The sequence below is a fragment of the Mauremys mutica genome, chromosome 12, assembly GCF_020497125.1.
Source record: "Mauremys mutica isolate MM-2020 ecotype Southern chromosome 12, ASM2049712v1, whole genome shotgun sequence".
Lineage (NCBI taxonomy): Eukaryota > Metazoa > Chordata > Testudines > Geoemydidae > Mauremys > Mauremys mutica.
This window is the reverse complement of record NC_059083.1, coordinates 7,416,794-7,439,709: the sequence shown is the minus strand read 5'-3', so window position 1 is coordinate 7,439,709 and position 22,916 is coordinate 7,416,794. Positions and strand designations below refer to the sequence as shown.

At 46.9% G+C, this 22,916-nt stretch overlaps 1 protein-coding gene across 1 annotated transcript; it reads right to left on the bottom strand.

Annotated features, from left to right (window-relative positions):
• Positions 1-4,645: 4,645 nt before the first annotated feature.
• On the bottom strand, positions 4,646-17,700 carry LOC123347048 (E3 ubiquitin-protein ligase TRIM39-like). The gene is made up of 7 exons (XM_044984476.1): positions 17,139-17,700; positions 14,984-15,079; positions 11,364-11,594; positions 10,508-10,530; positions 9,192-9,307; positions 7,620-7,652; positions 4,646-5,779 (listed from the first exon to the last, which is right to left on the bottom strand). The coding sequence occupies exons 1-7, from the start codon at positions 17,553-17,555 to the stop codon at positions 5,241-5,243; spliced, it is 1,455 nt and encodes a 484-aa protein (XP_044840411.1). The 5' UTR covers positions 17,556-17,700; the 3' UTR covers positions 4,646-5,240.
• Positions 17,701-22,916: the final 5,216 nt, after the last annotated feature.

The following is a 22,916-nucleotide window of genomic DNA, read 5'->3' as shown; positions in this document are numbered from 1 at the left end:
GGCTGTCCCACCAGCCCAGGTATCCTCGCCCCGTCCCGTCCCCTCCGCCCACTCGCTCCTCTGCCGGCTGGGCTGGGGGGCTCTCGGGGGTCACGTCCCACAGGGGTAGGGTGACCAGATGTCCTGATTTTATAGGGACAGTCTCGATATTTGGGGCTTTAGCTTATATAGGTGCCTATTTTCCCCCCTCCCATCCCGATTTTTCACACTTGCTATCTGGTCAGCCTACACAGGGGTCTGCCTGCCCCACTCCCCAGCGCAGTTCCGGCTCCAGGCTGTCTTTTTGCTCTGCCTGCCACCCCCCAGGGCTGAGCTGCCTGTGACCAGTGCAGGGGCCAGGTCATTCTCCACCAGTGGGGGCTCATCTGGGCCCCAGGCAAGGGGGTTCTGAGGGACCCGAGCCTGGGCAGGCCCCCAACCGGCCCCAGCCGTGATGCTGGCTCAGCCCAGGCAAGGCAAATAGCCCCCGCCCACTGGGCCGGTGAGTGTGACTGGGGGGCAGGCAGGCGGGAGGAGTGGGTCTCTGGGGGTGGCACTGGCAATGGGGGTCTGTGTGGGGTACTCCTAGGCCCCGGGGGAATGAAAACAGCCCAGGTCCCGCTCCTGCAGCGTTCTTTGCTTCCCTGCAGAAAGTGAAGGAGGAAGAGGGGGGTGTGATTGGGAATGTTCATGGCACAGTTTGGGGGCATTTCCCCCCAAATAGAGGCGAGGGGTGGGGGCCACATGGGGTGCAAGGTCACATGCCACTGCCCCCCCGCCCCCAGCCATTTCTGTGACCCCAGAGCTGCACAGCACGGGTGAAAAAAAAAAGTGCTGCTCAGCTCCCTGGACTGCAGCTGGACACCACCTTCTGGGTCCTAGTACTGGCTGAGCTCCCTTCTGTGTGCTGGGAGGCATCCTTCATCTTGTGCAACAGAGAGTGAAAGAGGCAGTGGGGCAGGAAGGGGGTGGGAAGGGGCATGGGATGGAGAAGAGAAGGGGATGGGAGAAGTGGGGGCAAGGAGAAAGAGGCAGTGGGGAAGGAAGGGGCATGGGATGGGGAAGAGAAGGGGATAGGGGAAGCAGGGGCCCAGCATGAGGATCCCCTTGTCAGCAGCTGGGGCTCCCCTGTTAAGCAGGCCCATCAAACCCTCACCCTGACAAACCCCACCTCCCCTGCATCTGTACCACCCCGATGAGCCCCCCAGACACCCTCCCCACTGAGCCCCAACCACTTTCACTTGGTCCCCGCTGCAGACTCCCATTGCTCCTGCACCTGGAACCTCCCTCTACATCCAGATCCCCCACTGAGCTGCCTGCACCCAGACTGCCCCCCCATAACTCTCTTACCCCCATGTGGAGCCCCCCACTCTAAGTCCCTCTGCCCTTGGATCCTGCTGCCAGGCTGAGCCTCCTGCCCACATCTGGGGTGCCTGGCACAAAAGGGGCAGGGCCCCAGGGTGTTTCTGTGGCAGGCACGGCCCTTGTTCTGTGTCAGGGTCAGGTTCAGCCTCACTGCCAAGTCCCTGTCCCGGGGGAGGCTGCAGGGTGATCTCCCACCTCCATGCAGCCAGTGGCCTGTGCTCCCCCCGCTATGGTGGAGCCGCCACATTTATTTATTGTTAAAAAAAAATTGCAAAATTTAAAAATGTGATGCACAGAATTTGCTGCAGAATTCCCACAGGAATATGGGGCGCTGTACAGCTGTGCTGGTGGGACTGTGAAGGGGTGCTGGACAGTAGGGGATCTGTGGGTGGGGGAGCTGAGCGGGGGGTATGGTGTGCAGGGTGCTGTGCAGTTGTGGTGGGAGGTCAGCGGGAGGGGTCTCTGGGCAGGGGGTGCTGGGCATAGTGGGGCCGGGGCATTGGGCATAGGGATCTGTAGGGGAGGTCTCTGGGCGAGGGAGCACTGGCATAAGGGCAGGGCACTGGGCAGGGGGGCAGTGTGGAAGGGGCACACTGGCAGCGCAGGGCTGGGTGGGCCAATGTGCATCTAGCAGTTTTGGGTTTGTAAACTGTGCCCTTGTGCTGGGCTGAGTGGGGCCACTCCTGCTGCGCTGCACCTCACTGCCCCAACCGGCCCCTCGCTCTGCGGACCGCCCCCCATCACATGCCCTATTTTCCCAATGGGGGCCCACAGATATGTTTGGCACCAGGCCCACAAAAAGTTAATCTGGCCCCAATCAGAGGTTATGAGTTCAGAACTCCCCCAAGATTATCTGCAAGCAGAATTAACGGCTGTCCTAGCACTGCCCTGTGCCCGTCCATAATGTGGAAAATGGCTAAACTCAAACCTCTGAAAATCAGGAATAAAATTACATGTCCCTCTCTGGCAGCTTGGTAATGATGGGGTGGGCAAACTTTTTGGCCCGAGGGCCACATTGGGATTGCAAAACTGTATGGAGGACTGGGTAGGGAAGGCTCTGCCTCCCCAAACAGCCTGGCCCCCGCCCCCTATCTGCCCCTTCCCACTTCCCTCCCCCCTGACTGCCCCCCTCAGAACCTCTGACCCATCCAACCCCCCTCGCTCCTTGTCCCCTAACTGCCCCCTCCTGGGACCCCCCACCCCTAACTGCCCCAGGGACCCCACCCCCTATCCAACCTCCCTGGTCCCAGTCTCCTGACTGCCCCAACCCACTCCCCCACCCCCCCACCCCAAGACTCTCATGCTTATCCAACCATCTCCCCACGTTCCCCATCTCCTGACCGCCCCCCAGAACCTCAGCCCCATCCAACCGCCGCCTACTCCTTGTCCCCTGTCACCCCCCCAGCCCCGGCCCCCTTACCATGCCGCTCAGAGCAGCATATCTGGTGGCTGTGCCGCCCGGCCAGAGCCAGACACGCTGCCGCGCTGCTCGGCAGGAGTGTGCAACCCTGCCGCCCAGAGTGCAACCCCGCCACCCAGAGCGCTGACTGCGCGGCTGCGGGGGAGGGGGGACCTCAGAGGAGGGGCTGGGAGCTCAAGGGCCAGGCAGGACGGCCCCATGCTCCGGATGTGGCCCGCGGGCCGTAGTTTGCCCACCTCTGCTCTAGGTACTGGCTGCTTGTTATCATCTCCTGGTCTCTCCCTCTCACTGCCTGCCCCAGCCCCCACTCTTCACAGAGGGGCAGGGGTTGGGGGTCTCAGCTTGGCAGAGGATGGAGGGGCTGACAAGGAGTGTGTGGGAGCATTTTTAGAAGAGGGGAAGAAATGGGGGGCAGAGCTGAAGCCCCTACATCCCCCCACAGCTCTGACCCCCCCACCATTTACTTTCCTGCACTGCTCTGACCTCCCGCTTTGCCTAGGAGCAGCAGCATGGCGGGGGGAGAATGGGGACGATGAGCCTGGAGTTCTCTCCAAACTGATGGGGGCGACCTGGGAAGGGAGCAGGTTTCTGGGTTCCTTCCCCAATTGGGGAGCAATGGGGGGGAGGGGAACCCCTTAGTCCCTACCACAGCCATGGTACAGGGATAGAGGGTATTTGTAAGGGAGGCTACAGATGGCTCCAATTTCTGCCCCTTCATTGGCCCTCATGTCACCAGAGGGGAAGGTGCCCCTTTTCCTCCCACTTATAGTTCTGCTCTCTCAGCACCAGAGGGCAAAGAGCCTTTTGAGGAAGTCCCTCTGCACATGGACCATCTGACTGTTATGAATGGGTGATTGCTTCTACCATTATAGACTCTGACTGAAACTTGGCTTCGCTGTAAAACCTAAGGACTTCCAGATGCTGTATTCCAGTTGACTAATAAAAGCTACTTTCTTTTAAAAAGGCTGCATTGATTCAGTGCAGGTATTTGCTGTTTCGGCAGTACCCCCAGGACGCCAGTGCGTGATGGAACTTTAGCATCTCTCCTGTATTTCATATCACTCCCGTATTCCTCATCTTGTTATGCCTTTACCACTTATACTGGGCAGCAGACACAAGGGAACTGATTGGGCTTTCAGGTCTCTGTTCATTTAAAATTTCTTTGGGCAAAATCCATGTGGAAACCAACCTTTGTTTCTATTTCAAAATACACCTCACACAGCAAACCAGAGCTTTCCAGAAAGTTTTAACAGACAAATTCTTCTCCCAGGTGCATCCATTGGGCAATTTTAATAGGTGAACCGAAGAACACAGCTTGTCTACACTGGGGGAAATGCATTATGTTAGAAAATATATTAACACATTTAAACTAGCCCTGATACATATGACTTAGGTGTTTTTGCAAATCCCATCCTAAGTTATTTAGGAGCACAAATTCCCTTGAAAATCAATGAGATTTAAGTCACTTAGTTTCTTTTGAAAAATTCAGCCTTAGTATGTTATGTACACAGTAATAGCTGTATTTAAAATATATTAGCTGGTTGTGGCTAATGAATGAGCAGCTAACATGATTTTAAACACAACCGCCCATGTCTGCACTAGGCACAAAGCCAAGTTTACTTTCATGTTAGTTAAAACACATTATTTAACGTGGTTTTTTTAACCAGGATGCCTTTTTCCAGTTTAAACAAAACCAAGGAGGGAATTTGACCCTGTATGTACAGCAAGATCTGTCGAAGATAAAAGAAGGATCGTCTCTTCTAGTTTCTGCCACAGAAGCAGTTCATTTCCTATTGCAGAATAATAATACTTTGAGACAAATTTGTTCAGGAGAAAAGTAAGGAGATTTGATCCAAATACTAAAACTTGCATATTTGATACTTAAGCACAACCCCTCTTCAGCCAGGCCTCTCCCTCCCAGGGCCTTGGTTGGGTCTCCCTCGGGGTCTCACTCCAGACAGATTTGACATCCTGGATCATAGAGTCTCAGCCTAGAACACCTCTCTGCCCTCACACAGAGCTCCACAACCCTCTCCTTATCCCTGTCTCCATGGTGGTACAGATGGGTGGTTGATGGCTGGAATTCAGGTGGGAAAGGGTCTGGCTGTGTTCTGCAGGGTCATACAGACTAAGAAGCTGGGGTTAGCACAGCATGCTTCATAGGGTCTGACTAGGATGACCACTCATCCCTTCTTTTAATGGACTGTTGCTTATTTCATCGATTTGTCTCTTAGGGTGACCACCCATTCCTTATTTTAAGAGATGTCCCTGACCATTTTAAACATTACATTGAAGTTTATGATAATTGCATTGTATTCTTGAGGTAAACTTGAGAGAGAAATATATATGACAGGTTAAAGGAAATAGCGTTTCCCTTCCACGTCCTTTAAAATAAAGCCTTGTCCCTTATTTTTCACGTGGGCTTTCCCTTCTTTCCAGCCAACAAAGATGGTCACCCTAGGCCTGACAGGGCATCTCAGGGACACAGTGTGAGTTGGGAACTGGGATGGAACAGACCAGAGAGACTCCTGAATCCAACTCGGAAGAACGGGCAGATTCTCTCACCAGCGAAAAAAGTTGTTGGGAAAGTGAAGATTGGGTCCCCTTTACCTGCATCGATAAATGCCACCTTCCCCCTTTCATAGTCCAGATAAACCCGGATCCTGCTAGGTGCCTTGATCAGGAACAGTTTGATCACAGCAGAGGTAGAAGCCCGGCACCACTGTTCCCCGCTCCATTCCACAGCCCAGACCCCGTCCTTAGAGCTAAAGTTGATATTTCCCTTTCTGTTCACAGACTCTCTGGCCACCCCAACAGCACAGAGTCCCATTGCCTCCACCTCCCAGCAGTGCCTCCCAGAGGTGAATCCCTCACATCGCAGCACGCAGAGCTTGGTATCAAATCTCTCAGGATTGTTGGGCAGAGCCTGCCCTGTGTCTCCCCGTCTCACACTTTTCCGATCCTCAGACACGATGAGCTCGGGATGGGCCGTGTCTGGATCCAGAGTCACGTTTACTGGAGAGGGAAAATCAGAGGGTTAGGGGCAGAGCTCAGTCCTGTGGGAAAATCAGGGACAGAACCTGTCCCAGCTGGAGAGCAAATCAGAGAATGGCCTCCCTTCTGGCTTTACCCTGCTCTGAATGGGGAGCAAATCATAGCCACGTGCAAGTGGGATCCACCCTCTGGGCCGAGATGCATCAGTGACAGAGCCAGGGGATCAATCCAGGGCAGAGACTCAGAGCCTTTCCCAGTCTGCACCACTTCTCTCCAGGGAGGGGACTAGAGATCCTAGTAGATTGTAGTGAAACCAAATGTCTGTCCAAGCACCTCATTGTGATCCTCATCCCCTGAACTATGGTCCATCATATTAGAGCTCCTCTCCCATTCACATCTCTCCCCACCTCCAGACGCTGGCTGGCTCAAATGCCACTTTCCTCTCATGCACTGTTCCCACAATCCTGTCTCTTTCCTCTTGGCCCTCCATATTGTTGCTGATTTCTACATGTCTTCTCACAGCACTGTGCCCCACCCTGCCTCCTCATGGGGCTGCTGCCAGGTGTGCCGGCGGGGAAACTGAGATGGGAGGTCTGAATAGGGGTATTGGGGAAGCCGAAGGCAGGAAGCGGGATTGTGTTAATAGGGACCAGGCTTGTGCAGGGGAACAGGGATGAGAGGTGTCCTCAGCACTTGGAGGATTCCCCTGACACAGCTGCCTCTGATTCCCAGCACATGAGGCAACAGGGCCATGGTGAGGCCTGGATGTGCCAGAGGCTTGGCACAGAGACTCTAGGATCCCCCAGAAAAGCCACCTAGCTCTACCTGAGAGCAGAGCTAGCCAGCCATTCGGAGAGCTCTTCAGCCGCCTCTGCCTGTCACAGAGACACTGGACACAGACCCTGCAAGTGCCCTGCACAGACTCAAACCTCATTCCTTGCTACCACTCACACAGACGACTTCCCCTTCTCAGGCCCCCCAAATATCCCTGCTCACGCCCAGTGCCTCCAAAGCCATGCTCAACCCCTCCGTGGCCATTCTGTGGTCTAGGGGATAGGAACCTGGACTGGTCTGGGAGTCACTAATTCTATCCTGCCCCATCCCTGCTTGCTCCCCTTCCTCATAGACCCAAGTTCCAGACAGCCTGGGTCCCTAGCTCACCAAGGTCACAGCGGGCAGGGAGTCAGGGTGGAAACGGCAACAAACAATTCAGTTTGTTTCTCCTTTCCATCAGAGGTGGTAGATCTGAGCAAGTCCATTAGCTCATCTTTGCAAAACTCAGCCAGGCTATTCGGGTTTAGGGGAGTAGCTCTGGATGTGTTTAATCATTTTACAGTCAAAAGGGGCCCGTGTATGAGCTCTCAATGCAGACTGTAGGTGTGGGAGTTTATAGCGAGAGGAACCCAAATACGTGTGAGCAAAGCAAGGCACAATTTACCAAAAAAACCTTTTGAATGTTTCATTTGCAAATATAATGAAACCTTTTATTAAATAAATTAGAGAGAAAATGTATTTCCTCTCTGAAGAGAGCCATTGTGCTCTGTTTGAAGACTCAGTTCAATCAATATATATAAAACTTAAGGACTTTAGTGACACACTGAGTGGAAATCCCAGTACAACTGAACTATGGAGATGTTAATTCCTCAATGTATCCTCACGGTTACTCTGTTATGTGAAAATATCCATGGATCTGAGGCAATCTCCTTTCTCTTTCATTTCTTTTACTCTATGTATTCTCACAGCTTTTTGTCTAATGTGATTTTTAGATGCTGCTCTACCAAAAAGCCAGAGTCCTAAATTAACTTCTTTTCTCTTTATTTTGGGAAAATACGCCTATAATTTTCAGTTGCCAAAAATTTACCTTTGTGCAATTTCCATTCAGATGAGAAAGATTCTAAAGGAAGGAAAAAAAGGTGAAAGATGAGATTTCATGTTACCACAATAATGGTGAAATTCCTATTGTTAACATAACTGGTTTTATTGTATACCTGGTGTATATATTAATACCAAACACTTTATTTCAAACAAATAGGACTTGTTGAGTGATAACAATGTACTTGCCTATCACTTCATTTTATAAAATCTGATTACTTAAAAGTAAGGAAATGAATAGTTAAAGATATCAACAGTCTCCTACCTGCATAATACACAGATAATCTAATGAAGTTTAGTAATGCACACACTACAACTCTGACCCAAAATGAAAAGTATTCTTTCACATTTAAGATTATTGTGATTAAATATACATTTCTTTATACTTAGTAAGAATAATATGTTCATTGTGTGGGCAGCGTATGATTTGTGATCTCCTTAAAGCCATCTTTGCTCATCCACCCCCATTCCCTCTAGAGTGAGAAAGCAGAGAATTGGGTTGTTCTATTTTAAAGTGATATAATTCAGAAACCCATTGTCTAAAACCTGTCAAATTGTGTGGAAAAATTCTATCGTTGTCTACAGATTTTGAGATCAGTATGAAAGTTTTAGTGGATTTAAGAACAGGTGGATGAATTAGCAAAATGGAGTTTATTGTAGAAATTGTAGTAGTAACTATGGAGCAACTGCTGCCATTTCATAATGAAAGATTACGCCTGATCTTTAGAGTGACAGTGTTTAATCAGTAGTCACAAAGGACACAATTCTTCCATCAGAGACACTAGTGCAATTTCCTATTGACATCAGTGAGAGGTGTATCTATGCAGGTGTCAGAGCCAGGACTAGAAATGCAAGAGTCTGTCGTTAGTCCAGGGGTTGGCAACCTTTCAGAAGTGCTGTGCCGAGTCTTCATTTGTTCACTCTAATTTAAGGTTTTGTGTGCCAGTCATACATTTTAACATTTTTAGAAGGTCTCTTTCTATAAGTCTATAATATATAACTAAGCTATTGTTGTATGTAAAGTAAATAAGGTTTTTAAAATGTTTAAGAAGCTTCATTTAAAATTAAATTAAATTAAAATGCAGAGCCCCCTGGACCGGTGGCCAGGACCCGGGCAGTGTGAGTGCCACTGAAAATCAGCTCATGTGCTGCCTTCGGCAACTGTGCCATAGGTTGCTTACCCCTGCGTTAGTCCTATGCTTAGTTCACAAGACAGTGTGGTGTCTCATGCTATTGAGCTGCCCATTCTCTGTCACTAGAGGGCGCAGTAGCTATTCAATAGCGTAACTGGCTCAAGTATAGCGAACCAACTTGGAGGGACCTTTTATTGGTCCCAATGACCTCAGTAGCGGCCTGACAAGCACTGTTGCCTGTAGTTACAAATTAAACTGGGCTCTTCCCAAAAACTGTGACCTGAACTCTTGATTTCTTATTATCTCAAAGCCAAGACCATGCATGGCTGTGAAGGACGATGCATATAACCTGCCAGGTTTAAGCAAGATCGGTGATAACGTTTTCAGCCCTAGCGAACAGTGTCTGTCTGTGTAACAGGGCTCCTTACCTCTGCATTTCTTCTGTATGTTGTGTAGAATTGTGGATTTTTCAGAGAAATTCCAGCTGCCCCATTTCAGTTCAGGAGAAAGAGACAAAGGATTCTGAAACGTCTTTCTTTCATATCTAGAGAAAATGACCTATTATTAGTGAATGTTATCTGAATCTTCAGTCCCCAGTGATCAAAGCTGCCGAGTCCAGATTTAAGTCCCTCAGCTCTCCTGATGAGTGCTTATTTCCCCATCCATCTGTAACTGAAAGCATTTTAAGTCCTTTAATTTTACTGTTGTATCACTCAAAAAGTGAAGTGAGTGACATAGTTTTTAATATCTCAATCTTCTAGGTCAGAGTTAAGGTTGGTTTTGGAATGTCTAACTGAAGTTGGGTTCCTTATAGTTTATTTTTAGATAATGCATTAACTGCAGGAGACATTTTTTTCCTTTGAATTACAGTGCCCGTTCTTTAACAATCAGTATAAATCAGTGTTTTTCAAACTTTTTTTCCTTGTGATACAGTTGAAGAAAATTGTTGATGCCCATGACCCAACATAATTAAATCTTTTGACTAGAGTGAGGGCTCCAGGGTGGGGCTAGGGATGAGGGGTTTGGGATGCAAGAGGGGGCTCTGTGTTTAGGGGGGGCTCAGGGTTGGGGCAAGGGATTGAGGTGTGGGGGTGTGGTGCAGGCTTACCACCGGCAGATCCTGGTCAGTGGCGCAGTGGGGGTTGTTACAACAGGCTTCCTGTCTGTCCTGGCACCATGGACCATGCTGCGCTCTGAAAGTGGCCAGCAGCAGATCCAGTTCCTAGGCCAGACAATGGAAGTGCAGAGCTGGTGCCTGTGGTGGGGCAGGGCAGCATATGTAGCCCCGTAGCCCCCCCACCTAGGAGCCGGACTTGCTGATGGCCTCTTCCAGAGCTCAGCGCGGTGTCAGAACAGGTAGGGACTAACCTACTGGATTTTTATCACCTACACTTTACAGCAAGGTTTATTAACCTTGGAACACACTACCAAGGGAAGTAATAAATCTTTAATCTCATGACTTGTTCAAGTCAAGACCAGATGCCTTTCTAAAAGACATGCTTTAGCCAAACACAAGTTGTTAGGCTCAGTACAGGCTAATTGGTTGAAATTATCTCAGTATTATTCAGGTCAGACAGACTTGATGATCTAATGGTTCCTTCTGGCCTTAAAACCTATGACCCTGACCACTTCTATGCATTTTAAAATGTAGGGTGTATTGATGGTCCCACTCTTTTCATCACCATGCCCAAGCACCTTTCCAGAATCATGACATGTGAAAGGGGAGTGCAAAGGAGCCACATACCTTCTCAAGGTGCTTCTGATGTCCTGTGGGGGGAAATAGAGAGAGAAAAGGAACCTCAGTCCACATGCCACACACTGGGGTCCTGCACTGAAGAGGATTTACTTTGCCTTGAGATATAAGAGGCAGCTTTAAGTTATTTTCCGACTCCCAGTTCCCTCTATTCACTTTCACAGCCCTGGAGATCACTTTTGGAGTTTAGTGTTTTAGAGATCTGTTGTCTAACACTCAAAATGTGAAGATTTTTTTTTTTTTTTACTCATCTGAGTGTGACAGGGAAATCTTGGAGCAGTGACCACTGGAATTTAGCTACTGAGCAGTGTGGAACAGGGCAGAGGACCACACAACGTAGCCATACAAGAGCATTAGATTTTCAAAAGCACATTTTAGGAATTTAGTTTATGTAATTTAATGAGTAGAGCTGCTTGCCATTTGCAGTTTGAATAATATTTTGTTGCGATTTTTTTGTTTAGCAAATTGTACGATTTCTGTATGTTTATATGATATTCATAAGTATAGAAATAGCAGTGGCCTAGATGCCAGGATATTTTCTTACTGAGTGATACTGACTGTGACAGTAAGGGTCTGGATGAATAATACAAACAAAAATAACAAAAAGTTTAGATACTACATGAAGTCCAGATCTTTTACTAGCTCCAGGAAGATGGGCTTTTTTAACAGGGCTTTTCCATGTCTCAGATGTATGTTTCTGTGACCTTTCCTTCACAGGATAATATAATTTGATGTCAACAAAATACACATTAAGTTATATTGAGACCTCTGACTGGAATCCAGTACACATGATGCAGGCCCTCCCATACTTGTATAGGGATCTCGGGTATTTCCATCATAGTCTCACCTGCAGAAATTCACTTGCTGACTGCCAACACTTCTTGTATAGCTCATAAATCAACTTATTGAGAAGTGATATTTCCTCATTTAGTCTGTCAATATATCCATCCCTCCTCTTTACAATGTCCTGCTCCATCTCATCCAGCTGGGCCAGCTGGAATCTCTCTTGTTTCTTCAGAAACTGATGCAGTTGCTGAAATTCAGACACAATCTTCTGCCTCTCGGTTTCTGTCTTTTTCTGTAATGGGCAGATACAAAGAGAGAGAGGGCAGAGAGTCATGGGATATTTCATAAAGCTCCCTATGTGCCGTAGCGATTAGTTCACTGCAACCACTAAGAATTCAGCGCCTGACGTGTCATGAAAACATGCTTACTACTCAGTAGAGAGCTTCCTTAGCAGCCCCAAGTGCTTTAAATAGGAGGTTATTTTTCTTACACGATTACAATATTTAGTGTGGGATACAAAGGCATTTACCTGCCAAACTTCTACCAAAATCTATGTGAATTAGGCACCTAAATACCTTTGTATCTCAGGCTTAGGTGTCAGTGGGCTCTGGAAAACAAGGTTGTTAGGTCATTGTAAATCAGGAAGGGCAGCAGGAACTGGAACCTAGAGCTGGACCAGCAGGGCCTTCAGAATGGTTGGCAGAAAGTGGAATTCAGAACTGGATGGGTCGAGACAAGTGAAGAGAGCCCCTGGTAACAGGCCAGGAGAATGAAGCACAGGCCAGTTTCTTACAGGACAATGACAAACAGACAGGGCACCCCACATGACTGACGAAAGGTATGGCTATACTGCAATCCCAGGCTGCGATTGCAGCTTGAGTAGATGTGCCCAAGCCAGCCTTAATCTAGCTAGCTCAGGTCTGGGGCAGCGAGGCCATGGCCACGTGCACTGCAGCATGGACTCGCCCTGCACTGCGAGTAAATTCCCAGAGCTCCAGATGGGCTTGTATAGCCCATGCCATAGGTGCTGGAAGGGCTGCAGCACCCCCTGGCTTGAAGTGGTTTCCATTCTATCCAGGGTTTACAGTTTGGTTTAGCGGCTCACAGCACCCCCACTATAGAAATTGCTCCAGCAACCCTGGCCCATGCTGAAGCGTATGCCGAGACTAAGTCAAGTCCTTGGGGCAGCCGGTGTAGGAAACAATCACTTGAGGCCAGAGAGCAGACAGCTAACCAAAACCTCCATTTTATTTACAGAAACAGAGAGCTCACTCAGCCGGTTGAAACCGGCTGAGCTATCCCTTAATAGTCTAACTCAGTTGCCATAGTAACAAAACCCATGACAACCAAATACACAACAGAGACAGCTTCACTGCTCCAGTATTGGAGCCAGCTAATGTAGTTCCTCCCCTGAGGCATGGCTCAAACTTCCTCCCTCATGCTTGCTAATTGGAGTGGCTTCTCCCCACTTCCTCACATGGGAAGGCTGGATGAACCTGCCAGGCTGGAAGGCTAATGCTAAGCAGGGGCGGCTCTAGGCACCAGCACGCCAAGCCACAAGGGCAGCCTGCCTGCCGTGTTTGGGGCGACAAAATACCTAGAGCTGTACTGTTGCTCAGTTGAAGGAAGCTGGCAAAGGCTGTGCAGCTGACTTGAGGCACATTTCCAGCATCCGGGAGAGGGTGGAGGGAGAACTGATTGAAGGAGGGGTGTTGTGTATTTGGTTGTCAGGTTTTTGTTCCTATGGCAACTGAGTTAGATTATTAGGGGATAGCCCAGCTAGCTTGAGCTGGTCAGGGGAGTTCCGTGTCTGTATGGTAGCTTTGTTAGCTGTCTGCTCTCTGGCCTTAAGTGATTTTCTTCCTAAACCGGCTGCCCCCAAGGATACAACAAGGGGAAAGACAGAGTAGAGTATCCTAAGGCGAGAGGCCTGAGATAGAACTCCAGCTGCAGGGAGGGGGCTGAAGGAGGAGGGAAATATGGCTTGAGACTGCATGGAATGCAGCTCCCAGCCTACAATGGATGCTGAACTGTATTACACTGCTCACTAATTGGTGGTGGTATATGCAACCAGGGGCGGCTCTAGAAATTCCGCCGCCCCAAGCAGGGCGGCGCGGTGCGCCGCTCGCGCCACCCTTCGCCGGTCCCGCGGCCACGGCAGATGTGCCTGCGGATGGTCCAGTGCTCCCGCGGCTCCGGTGGAGCATCCGCAGGCATGCCTACGGGAGCTCCGTCCGAGCCGCGGGACCAGCGGACCCGCCGCAGTCACGCCTGCGGGAGGTCAAGCGGAGCCGCGGGAAGAGGAGACCCTCCACAGTTATGCCTGCGGCAGGTCCGCTCATCCCGGGGCTCTGGTGAACCTCCCGCAGGCATGACCGCGGAAGGTCCGCCGGAGCCGCATGCCGCCCTGCCGGGAAAATGCCGCCCCACGCGCACGCTTGGCGCGCTGGGGTCTGGAGCCGGTCCTGTATGCAACGTACCTTACTTAAGCTCACAACAGCCATTCCTGGCAGTGCAATAGAGGCTCTTATGTGAACCTATCTGGTGTATTGCTCTATAAAGGAAGCTCAACTGGTCCATATCTGGCACAGAAGCCTGACCTGCTAGCAGCAGCCCTGCAAGCTACTGTGTACTAGAAGTACATGACACACAGGTCCAGAGAGACAGTTGAGGGGGAACCATTTGGAGTGGGGAGGAGCTAGCTATCCACTGCTCTAAAGGGAAGAGAATGAGGGACTGCTTACAACATATCACAGCTATGGCAGAGAAGGGCTTTGAGGAAGCAGGGTCATAAGCTGCGGGGAAGTAGATCCAGGCTGGGATAGCAGAGTGCAGAGATCTAGTGATGATGTTGACCAGCAGGGTGAAGGTAGGAGCAAGCAGCCCAGAGAAGGAGTCGAAAGATGAAAGAAACAGCCCTTATCTGCTGGAACCCAGAGGAGAGGGTGGGCCTTTGTCCCCAGACAAAGAAGGAAGGTAGAAGAACAAGAAAGAAAAAGGGGCCAAGAACTGTGAGTCCCAGAAGCAGGTGAGGACCAGGCTTAATTGACACTAAACTTTGGGGTTTCTTATTTGGGACATCTCTGTTAACCCTGAAATGGGAAATGAGCAATGAGCTGAGCTGGCTGCAGGGTTAGGCCATGGACATAGACGGTTGTGGAGTCAGGATGGATAAAAGGGGATTCTAGACTGAAAGAATCCCTGCAACAATGCAGCTGGATATGAGGGGGGTGCTACAGAGGTGAGAGCCTCCATTGCAGAGACACCTAGGGCTCATCTTGTTTCTGAAATTGCAACTTGAAGGTAAAGGAACTTGGCTAGCACTAGCTTATAGCAAAGCTCAAATCTAGTCAAGAAAGATGCATTTATTTGCTTTGCTTCTGAATAATTATTTTTTTCTGTTTTTTCTTTGCTAAATATATAACTACTTTTTAAGAAAGAGCTGTTGCAGTGTTTTGGAAATCTATGTTGTCTTCCATCCATGGAGAGAATCAAGCAGGCAGATTTTCTTGTATTTTCCATTTATCTGCTTAACTTCTATTAAACCAAAACAGAGCTTTGCTTTGCACTGAGGAATAAATAAATAATATCTCATTCATAAAGGGGAATTATTAGTCCCAGGCTATTCAGTGTCAATAATGTCCATGTACACTACCGCCGATGAGCAAGAATAACACCTACCAGTAGTTCCTGGCTTTTCTTTTCCTCATTCGATCTGAATGTCAGAACCTCTTTTCGATTCTTCTTTAAAGTCTCCAGATGGTTCAGAATCTGATCCTAAGAAAAGAGAAAATATTTTTGCTTTAATTGTATTTTTGAGATATATTTTCTCTGGCTTCTTTTTATGCTTGGAGTCATAAAGCTGGTTTCCTCTGAGGTGGGTGAATCCCTGGCTAGCAGAGAACCATGATAATTTGATAATAGGACCACTTATAGCAGCATCGGGATGTGCCGAATGTGGCTGGACTGCATTGTGCTCTGGCAGTGACTTATCAGCATAAAAACCCACTAGGGTCATTATAAACCAGTGTATTAGAATTAGAGTTGGTAAAAAAAAATTAATTGGACTGAATTTTTCATGAAAAATACCCATTTGGTAAAAATACCCATTTTTTCATGAGAACTTCAGTTCTGAGGGGAGGAAAGAAGTGAAATGAAGATCCCAGGCTGCTTGCCTAGAAGGCTCTTGTCAATTTCACATTCATCCCGTGAAACTGACAAAAGCTTTCCCAGCCTACTGCCAGGGGAGCTCTGTTCTGCCTTCTCCCTTACTCCAGGGGATTATGCTTTTTCCAAAATATGCAAAATAAATAAATAAATACTTTTCAAAAAGGAATTGCCTCTTTTCAGACAGCTCCGATTAGAATAACACTGAGGGCTTTTCCATACAGGGAAACTAACTGGCATGGCTATGCTGGAAAAAAACTATTCCGCAATAACTACCTGTGTGGACACTATTCTGCAATACAAGTGAATTTATTCATGAATTATTGCTCCATGTTGGAAGCAGAACAGTTATTCCAAAATAATGTTATCTGTATTCCAGAACAGAGTGTCCACATGGGGGAGTTATTCCAGCATAGCTATAGTGGAATAGTAATTCTGAAACAACTATGTTGGTCAATTTCCCTTTGTAAATAAGCCCTAAATTATGTTGATGATCAAACTAGCCCCCAGGAGGCAAAGGTGGCAGATAGCTCCCTTTGCCCTGCCCCTAATAAGTCCTGTGTCAAGGATATCTTGGACAGATCCTAGGATCAGGGCCAAAGCTTTCACATTGAAATCCATAGCTGTCATTTTCAAATTCCGCTTCCTTCCTGAAGGATTCAGGATGTCCAAGAGAGGTGAGTCAATGACACTTGCTGCACCATGTCTCAAAACTCCTGCAAATCACAGTCTGTTGTTGCTCTAATTTCTGCCCAACCGACTCTCTGGGCTTTATGAATCCGACATGACAAGTGAAAAATTCCAGGCTTCCTCAACCTACCTGCTCAGGCCTGCAGACCTGTCATTGAGCTAAAAATAATTCATGCCCTTTCAATATAACATTGTGGAGAAATTTATTTGAAACAACCTTAACTATCCATCCATTAAACTTAACCATCACTGCCTATAATATTAATATTTTTAATGGTAGTGTTCGGTGAACTTGGCTTTGGCCCTGGGCACTAGAATCTCAACTAGGTGAGTCCAGTAAACAAGGTTTGATTTTTTTCTATATATGTGAATCCTTTGAAGGGGATGAGGGGTGGAGGGAAATACACAAACATGTTAAATGTTTTGGCTTCTGAATGCTGATCATTTAAGGGGTCATAATTATTGAACTCCTTGTGAAAATTATACCTCATCCACAGACAGCTGTTATCAATTTTGAAGGTGAGATTCCCTTTTTGTGAGCTTTTCAAACACATGAGGCAAATTCTGCTTATCATGGAAACTCACTTGTAACCTTTGCTGTAAAGACACTGCTTGTTGGGATCAAGGAGACGCGGAGTCAAGAGGTTTGTCAAGCAGGCGTCCCGAGCTCTCTTGAGCTCGGTTTTTATTAGTAATTACATCAAAGAGCATGAGATCATAGTTACTTGTAACATATTGATTGGTTCACCCATAGCCATATCCCCTTGTGCAATATATCATGATTGGAGAAGGGACTACGTGAGCTATTGGAGGGGCTACGTGCGCTATTGCCTAGTCTGTGCTTAATCAATAACCTGAGCATTGCTTTACCTTAAGATAAGCCAGGAGTAAATGTAATAAACACGGGTGTGGTTTGCCAGCACAGCATGTTCACTACAACTGCTGACTGTCAAATAATCCATGGTTAGTGATTGCTTACCTTGTAATCCTGGGCAGCTTCGTCTATGGGAACCACAGTGTGGTCTTTGTGATCTCGGGACAGATGGCAAACCATACAAATGGGAGTTTGATCCTCTTGGCAGAAGACTTTTAAAACCTCGCTGTGTTTCTTACACACGTTACTGACTTCTGGTCCATTTGTTGACTCCGGTCTAAGTGTTCTGGAGGCTTCCACAATATTCTTCAGATGCCTGTTTCGTTTGAAGTTTCTATGGGAAAAGGTGTCTCTGCACTCTGGACAGGAGAAGTCTGTCTTCAGTCCCTCCCACCACACACTGATGCAGGCTTGGCAGAAATTGTGCCCACAATCTAAAGTCACTGGATCTTGAAAATAATCCAGACACAGTGAACAAGTCAGTTCACCTAGGAACAGTTGTGCTGGATCTGCAGCAGCCATGGCTGCTTCTGCAGAGAGGAGAGGAATTTAGTTTCTTTTTGCTATTCTCAGAATTGGGCTGATTCTGAACTCTGAACACCAAACAGGCGTTTCCTATGTATACATTGTCTCATGTTACTTTTGGGAGGCTGGAGACACCTTTTGGTCTGAGTTAGCACCTGGAGGAAGCACCATGACAGACTGTGGAGTGGGAGCTGTGGCCACTGGAAGCTGTGGGAGGCCATGCCTGTGGACAGTCAATGTAAATAAACTCTCGTGGCCTGCCAGCCAATTACCCTGATGGGCTGCGTGCCAAAGGTTGTCGACCCCTGGCCTAAAGCCTACGGCCTTTGTCTGTAGCCAGATTGAAAGAGCAGCAGCCATTAGCTGAGAAGCAGGAAATCACATCCTCACATTCCATCTAAATTAAATTAAAATAGTGTAATATCAGACTGTTAAGAAGGAGACCCCCTCCTAATGGCGCCCACTATCACCAGATAGATCTTAATATGGTTAAAGAAAACTTAGTTTAATGGCATCCTGTCTGGCAAGAAATCACTTATCAATAGTTGGGGTTGTGAAATCCTCATTTCTTTATTGTTCTATCATTATGGTCCACACTTCCCTATTGTTTGTCTGTATGATCTCAGTCTGGTACTTTAATTGTTTCTGTCTGCTGTATAATTAATTTTGCTAGGTATAAATCAATTAAGGTGGTGGGATATAATTGGTTAGAGAATTATATTACAATATGTTAGGATTGGTTAGTAAGATTTTAGTAAAGTAATTGGCTACGGTCTAGCTAAGCAGGACTCAAGTTTCACTATATAAACTGGGGTCCAAGAAGGAGACCAGCAGAAAGGAGGAACAGAAGAAGAAGAGTAAGAAAAGACCTGGAAGAAGAAGAAGAACTCACCTCCAAGACACAGCCTAAGATCAGAGCTGCCAAGAATCCTTTGCACGACCGTGACGTGCAGCAACCAGAATCCAGATGAGACTGACCTTGCCTGGCCAACAGGGAAAGTTCGCCTGCCTGATCAGGATTGGCAAGCGTAGCATTGTATGTTTAGCATGTATATTCTGCGTGCTTGATAATTGTTAATAAATAGAGAGTAAAGATATTACTGTGTAAGGCTCTTTCTTTGGTAAAAGGTCCTGCAAACCCACAGGAAGTTACACCCTGAGAATTGGGTATGGGTGGGTATTTAAATGAACAGGGTTACGCCTGAACCCTAGGAGCGGGTAAAGGTGGGTGTCCCTAGAGTTTGTGAGTGACAGAGAATTTTTTGCGGGTAACAAGGGGGAACATCCTAAAGTCATTCCCCCCCCACCCCAATAACTGTGGCAGTAACTATCTTTTTTCTGCTTAATGTTTGCTCTCTGCGATTGATACAATAATTTCTAAATACTGTCTTCCTAGCCATGTTCCCACAGGTCATCAGGGTATATACAGATGGTTTGTGACAGAGGAAGAGGGAAAAGAGCTGGCTGGAACACTGGTGGGAGGAGTCACTAGCTGATTCTCCCCAACTGCAGCATGAAGACATTTTGATATCTTGTGCCAAGGGCTTTGCATGAGGCACAGATGGCTTCTTAGCCTCCACCTACTTCTGCAAAGTCCTGATCAACAAAGCTGTTCTGAGTGACAAAAAGGCCAGGTGGATCTGTGTTGCTTCCAGTGACGTACACAATCAAGTGGGGTTTTCACTGTGAGGAGTTTCTAACCCATTTCTCAGAAAATAACATGCAGATTCAGACCAAATTTTCAGACTCCAGAGCAGTGGACTTATCTTTGAGGGACAAACACTGTCATTTCTGCTTGAGTATCAGTGACTGTCTCTCACCAAGGTAGTGGAAGTACCTACCATTCTTTGGGTTAGAACCTTAGATGTAATCTAATTAGACCCAACTGGGAGATATTGGGCCAAACCCTATTTTTTTTACCTAAAAATCTTCTCGGTTATTACCCTATCTGTAATCCCCTTTTAAAGGGACACTTTATGAAGTAGTGCTAGTTAGGGGACCTCAGATTTCCTTGACTATTGTCAGTCCGGTTGCTAGCCAGCATTTCATACACAATCTACATTGGTAATGGATCTTCTCCTGATGATGGGTGAAGATCAAGTCAATCATGCTGACTCTTTTACATCTGTCAGATGCCTTTGATACTCTCTTATGAAAATTTATAGCACAACTATCATGAAAACTTATAGTGCTAATCTTGAGTAGCTTTGTTCTTTTCTTTCTAGAAGAATCCCATAGGTAGTGCTTTGCAATTTGTCTGCCCCAGGGACTTTTTCATGCAGGCTGCCACAAACTTCTATTCTTTAGGCTAAGGAGAAAGGTCTCTGAGCTACTCTTCCAAATTTAAAAAAAAGCTGTTCAACTTTGCACTTTGTGTTCGGAGGTTTTATTTTGAGGATCGAGTTCATATGGCAAGTAACCATCATATTGTGTGGCAAGAGCTTATGGGCATTATGATTTCATCTTACTTTATCACAGCAAATTTGATGGCTAAAGTCCAGCCCGTCCCTATTCTTGGAGAAGGGTGAATCTATAATTTAAAGGAAATTACCGAACAGTGTTAGGAAGTCCTGTGTTCTGATTGGCCATTAGACAACATCTTGAGACATATATTGCAACCCCATGCAGTATCTTTGGGGACCATTGTATTAAGTTAATAAACGGCTTATGTATGATTGTGTCTGATTCCATAGGGGATGGTACCATGGCTCCTCTAGGAACTAAAAACAGTGAGGGTAGTAATAGGTGATTAAAGTGAGTTACTAAAACTGTAAACAACCTGAGAGGCACCACCCCCTTCTGCTCTGTGCTTCTTGGGTAGGGCCACATGGCCTCCCCTTTCACACACCACACCCTGTGCAGCCAACTGAAAGGGGTGTCAAAGCTTTAACTGTATGAGGAAGGTCAAGGGGATTAAACCATTTAAGCTTTTTAAAAATGTTCTGGGTGCGGTGATTCCATCAATGGCTACTCCTGGCAACCCATTACATTATTCAAACAAACAAAAAACTTAGTTTAAACCAGTTCAAGTTGCAAAGAGCAAATAATTCCCAATTTAGAACTAGAAAAGCCAAGCAAGTAAAGCCAGACCAGCTACATAACACACATCACCCTCTCAAACTCCCACAATCCCTACCTCAGTCTACTGCACATTATAGACAGATGGTGTGAGGTGGCTAACTCTCCTATGATCCACTGTCTCCTCACATTAAATCCTTTCTTTACATTTGTCAGTTATAGACAAAATATCCCTTCGGATTTGGTCTGATTTTCAAACACAAATTGAAAATGCCCTCAGAAGTTATACCTTCTCTTTCAAATAATTGAATATTGATGTAAAATTCTCTTAGATTTTACCCCATTTGTCCTCTAATTCACAAGTAAAATCCCATCAAATGTGGCCCCTTTTCTCTCTATTATTTATTATGAATATAAAATCCCCTCAGATTTTGCAAACTTTCTCTCTAATTCCATTATATTGGTATAAAATCCCCTCATATTTGGCCTCTTTCTGCTCTAATTATTGAATGGTGATTAACAAAAATCCTGCTTATCATTCCCATTTTAAACTGCAGCCCCTCATGCTTTTGGAGGGAAAACAGTTGGTGGGAGTCATTTCCCTGAAGTCTGTTTGTTTGTGGGCTGTGGAGGCGAAGATGGTTAAACTCCCCAATGCTCAGTTTTCCCCTCATGTGTGAGAATCAAATGCTCTCTCCCTTAAATACAAATCAGCTTGTTTGATTGTAGTGACTTGCCTCCTATTTAATACTCAGGGCTTGAAGCCTTCCCCATTTAGGTGGTAATGTGCTGACAGAGGCTACCCACTGCCGATCTGAACCCCAACTGCCAATCACCAGCCCGTCCCAACTGTCATGGAACCTTCCGGCACATTCTCGCTCCAACCTCCCTTTCCCTCTCCTGTTAAAGCAGCATCACCTAGAGCTCCCTGCCGCCTGTGGGGAATGGCTGGTGAAGGGGACATCATATATCTCTAATTGTCAAGGATAGATCAAAAATCCACTCTATTTATTGAGTCTTCTATAAAAATCCCCTCAGATTTGGCAGTTTTTCTGTCAAATATTGGGATAAAATCTCCTTACACATTGTCCCTTTCCCTCTCAATTATCCAGGATTGATCTAAAATTCCCTCCAATTTTCCCTTTCTGTCTTTTGTTCTTGAATATGGAGAAAGAAATTGCCTCAGTTTGGGGGCTTGTTTCCCATTCCATTTTCAACTTTAGCCACTTCTGCTTTTGGAGGGAAACCGTTGGCGTGAGCTCTCACCCTATGTGATGGATGAGCAAAGGAAAAGGAAGCTGTTAACCTCTCACTGATCAGCTTTCTCCTCAGATTTGACCTGTCCCTAATTCTCAAATCTGGATCTCCTACCCTCTGAAATATTAAACACTTCTCTCTGTGTTATTCAATATTGATATAACATTGCCTCAGATCTGTGGGCTTCCCCCCTCCATGTTATACTCCAGGGAGTTCTGGTTTTGGAAGGAAGGAATTAGCCTGACTCATTACCCCACAGGATGAAGAATTCAGGCCAGGGAGAGGTGAAAAGCCCCAAGAAGCAACTTTCCCCTCCTGCATGAGAACCAAATTCTTTCATCTTGTGTAATTAAAAATCAGTACGTTTGGGAAAGTCATACTGAGTGACAATCTTTAAAATACATCATGGGGAGAGCCCTTCACCCCTCCAGCTGGTAATGGAGCTAAGGGAGGCTGCCCACCCGAAACCCATCCCCAGCTGCTGCCCTCTCCTAGTTGCCATGAAACCATCTGACACAATCTGGTTACAATCTCCCCTCCCATCTCCTGCTAAAGCAGAAAGGCCCAGATCTGCAAAGGTATTTAGGCTCCTAACTTCCATTGAAACCAATGGACCTTTGAGGACCTGGGCAAAATTCCAAAAGGATCATGGGACAGTAATAGGATGGGCAGCAGTACATGCTGCAAAATGGGGCACAGACCAAAAAGAGCTCCCTTCTTGTCACTAAAGGCACATCTACATTGGGATAAAAGTCCCACGACAGAGCTGGCTGGCTGAGGCCAGCTGACTCAGTTTTGCAGGGCTTAGGCTGCAGGGCTAAAAATTGCCATATAAATAGGCTTGGGCTGGAACCTGAGCTCTGGGCCCACCCTGGCAGAATCCCAGGCCTTCAGTTCCATCTCTAGACCAAACACCATCAAAGTATGCATTTATCCACATTTTAGAAGGACCAGTTTGGGAGATAATTCAGATACAATAACTTGCTTTCGGCAAAATCAGGGAGATTTTTACAAGATAAAGAAAAATGAGTTACATGAAGAACAAATATGGCAATTTTTATATACAGGTTGTACCTCATGAAA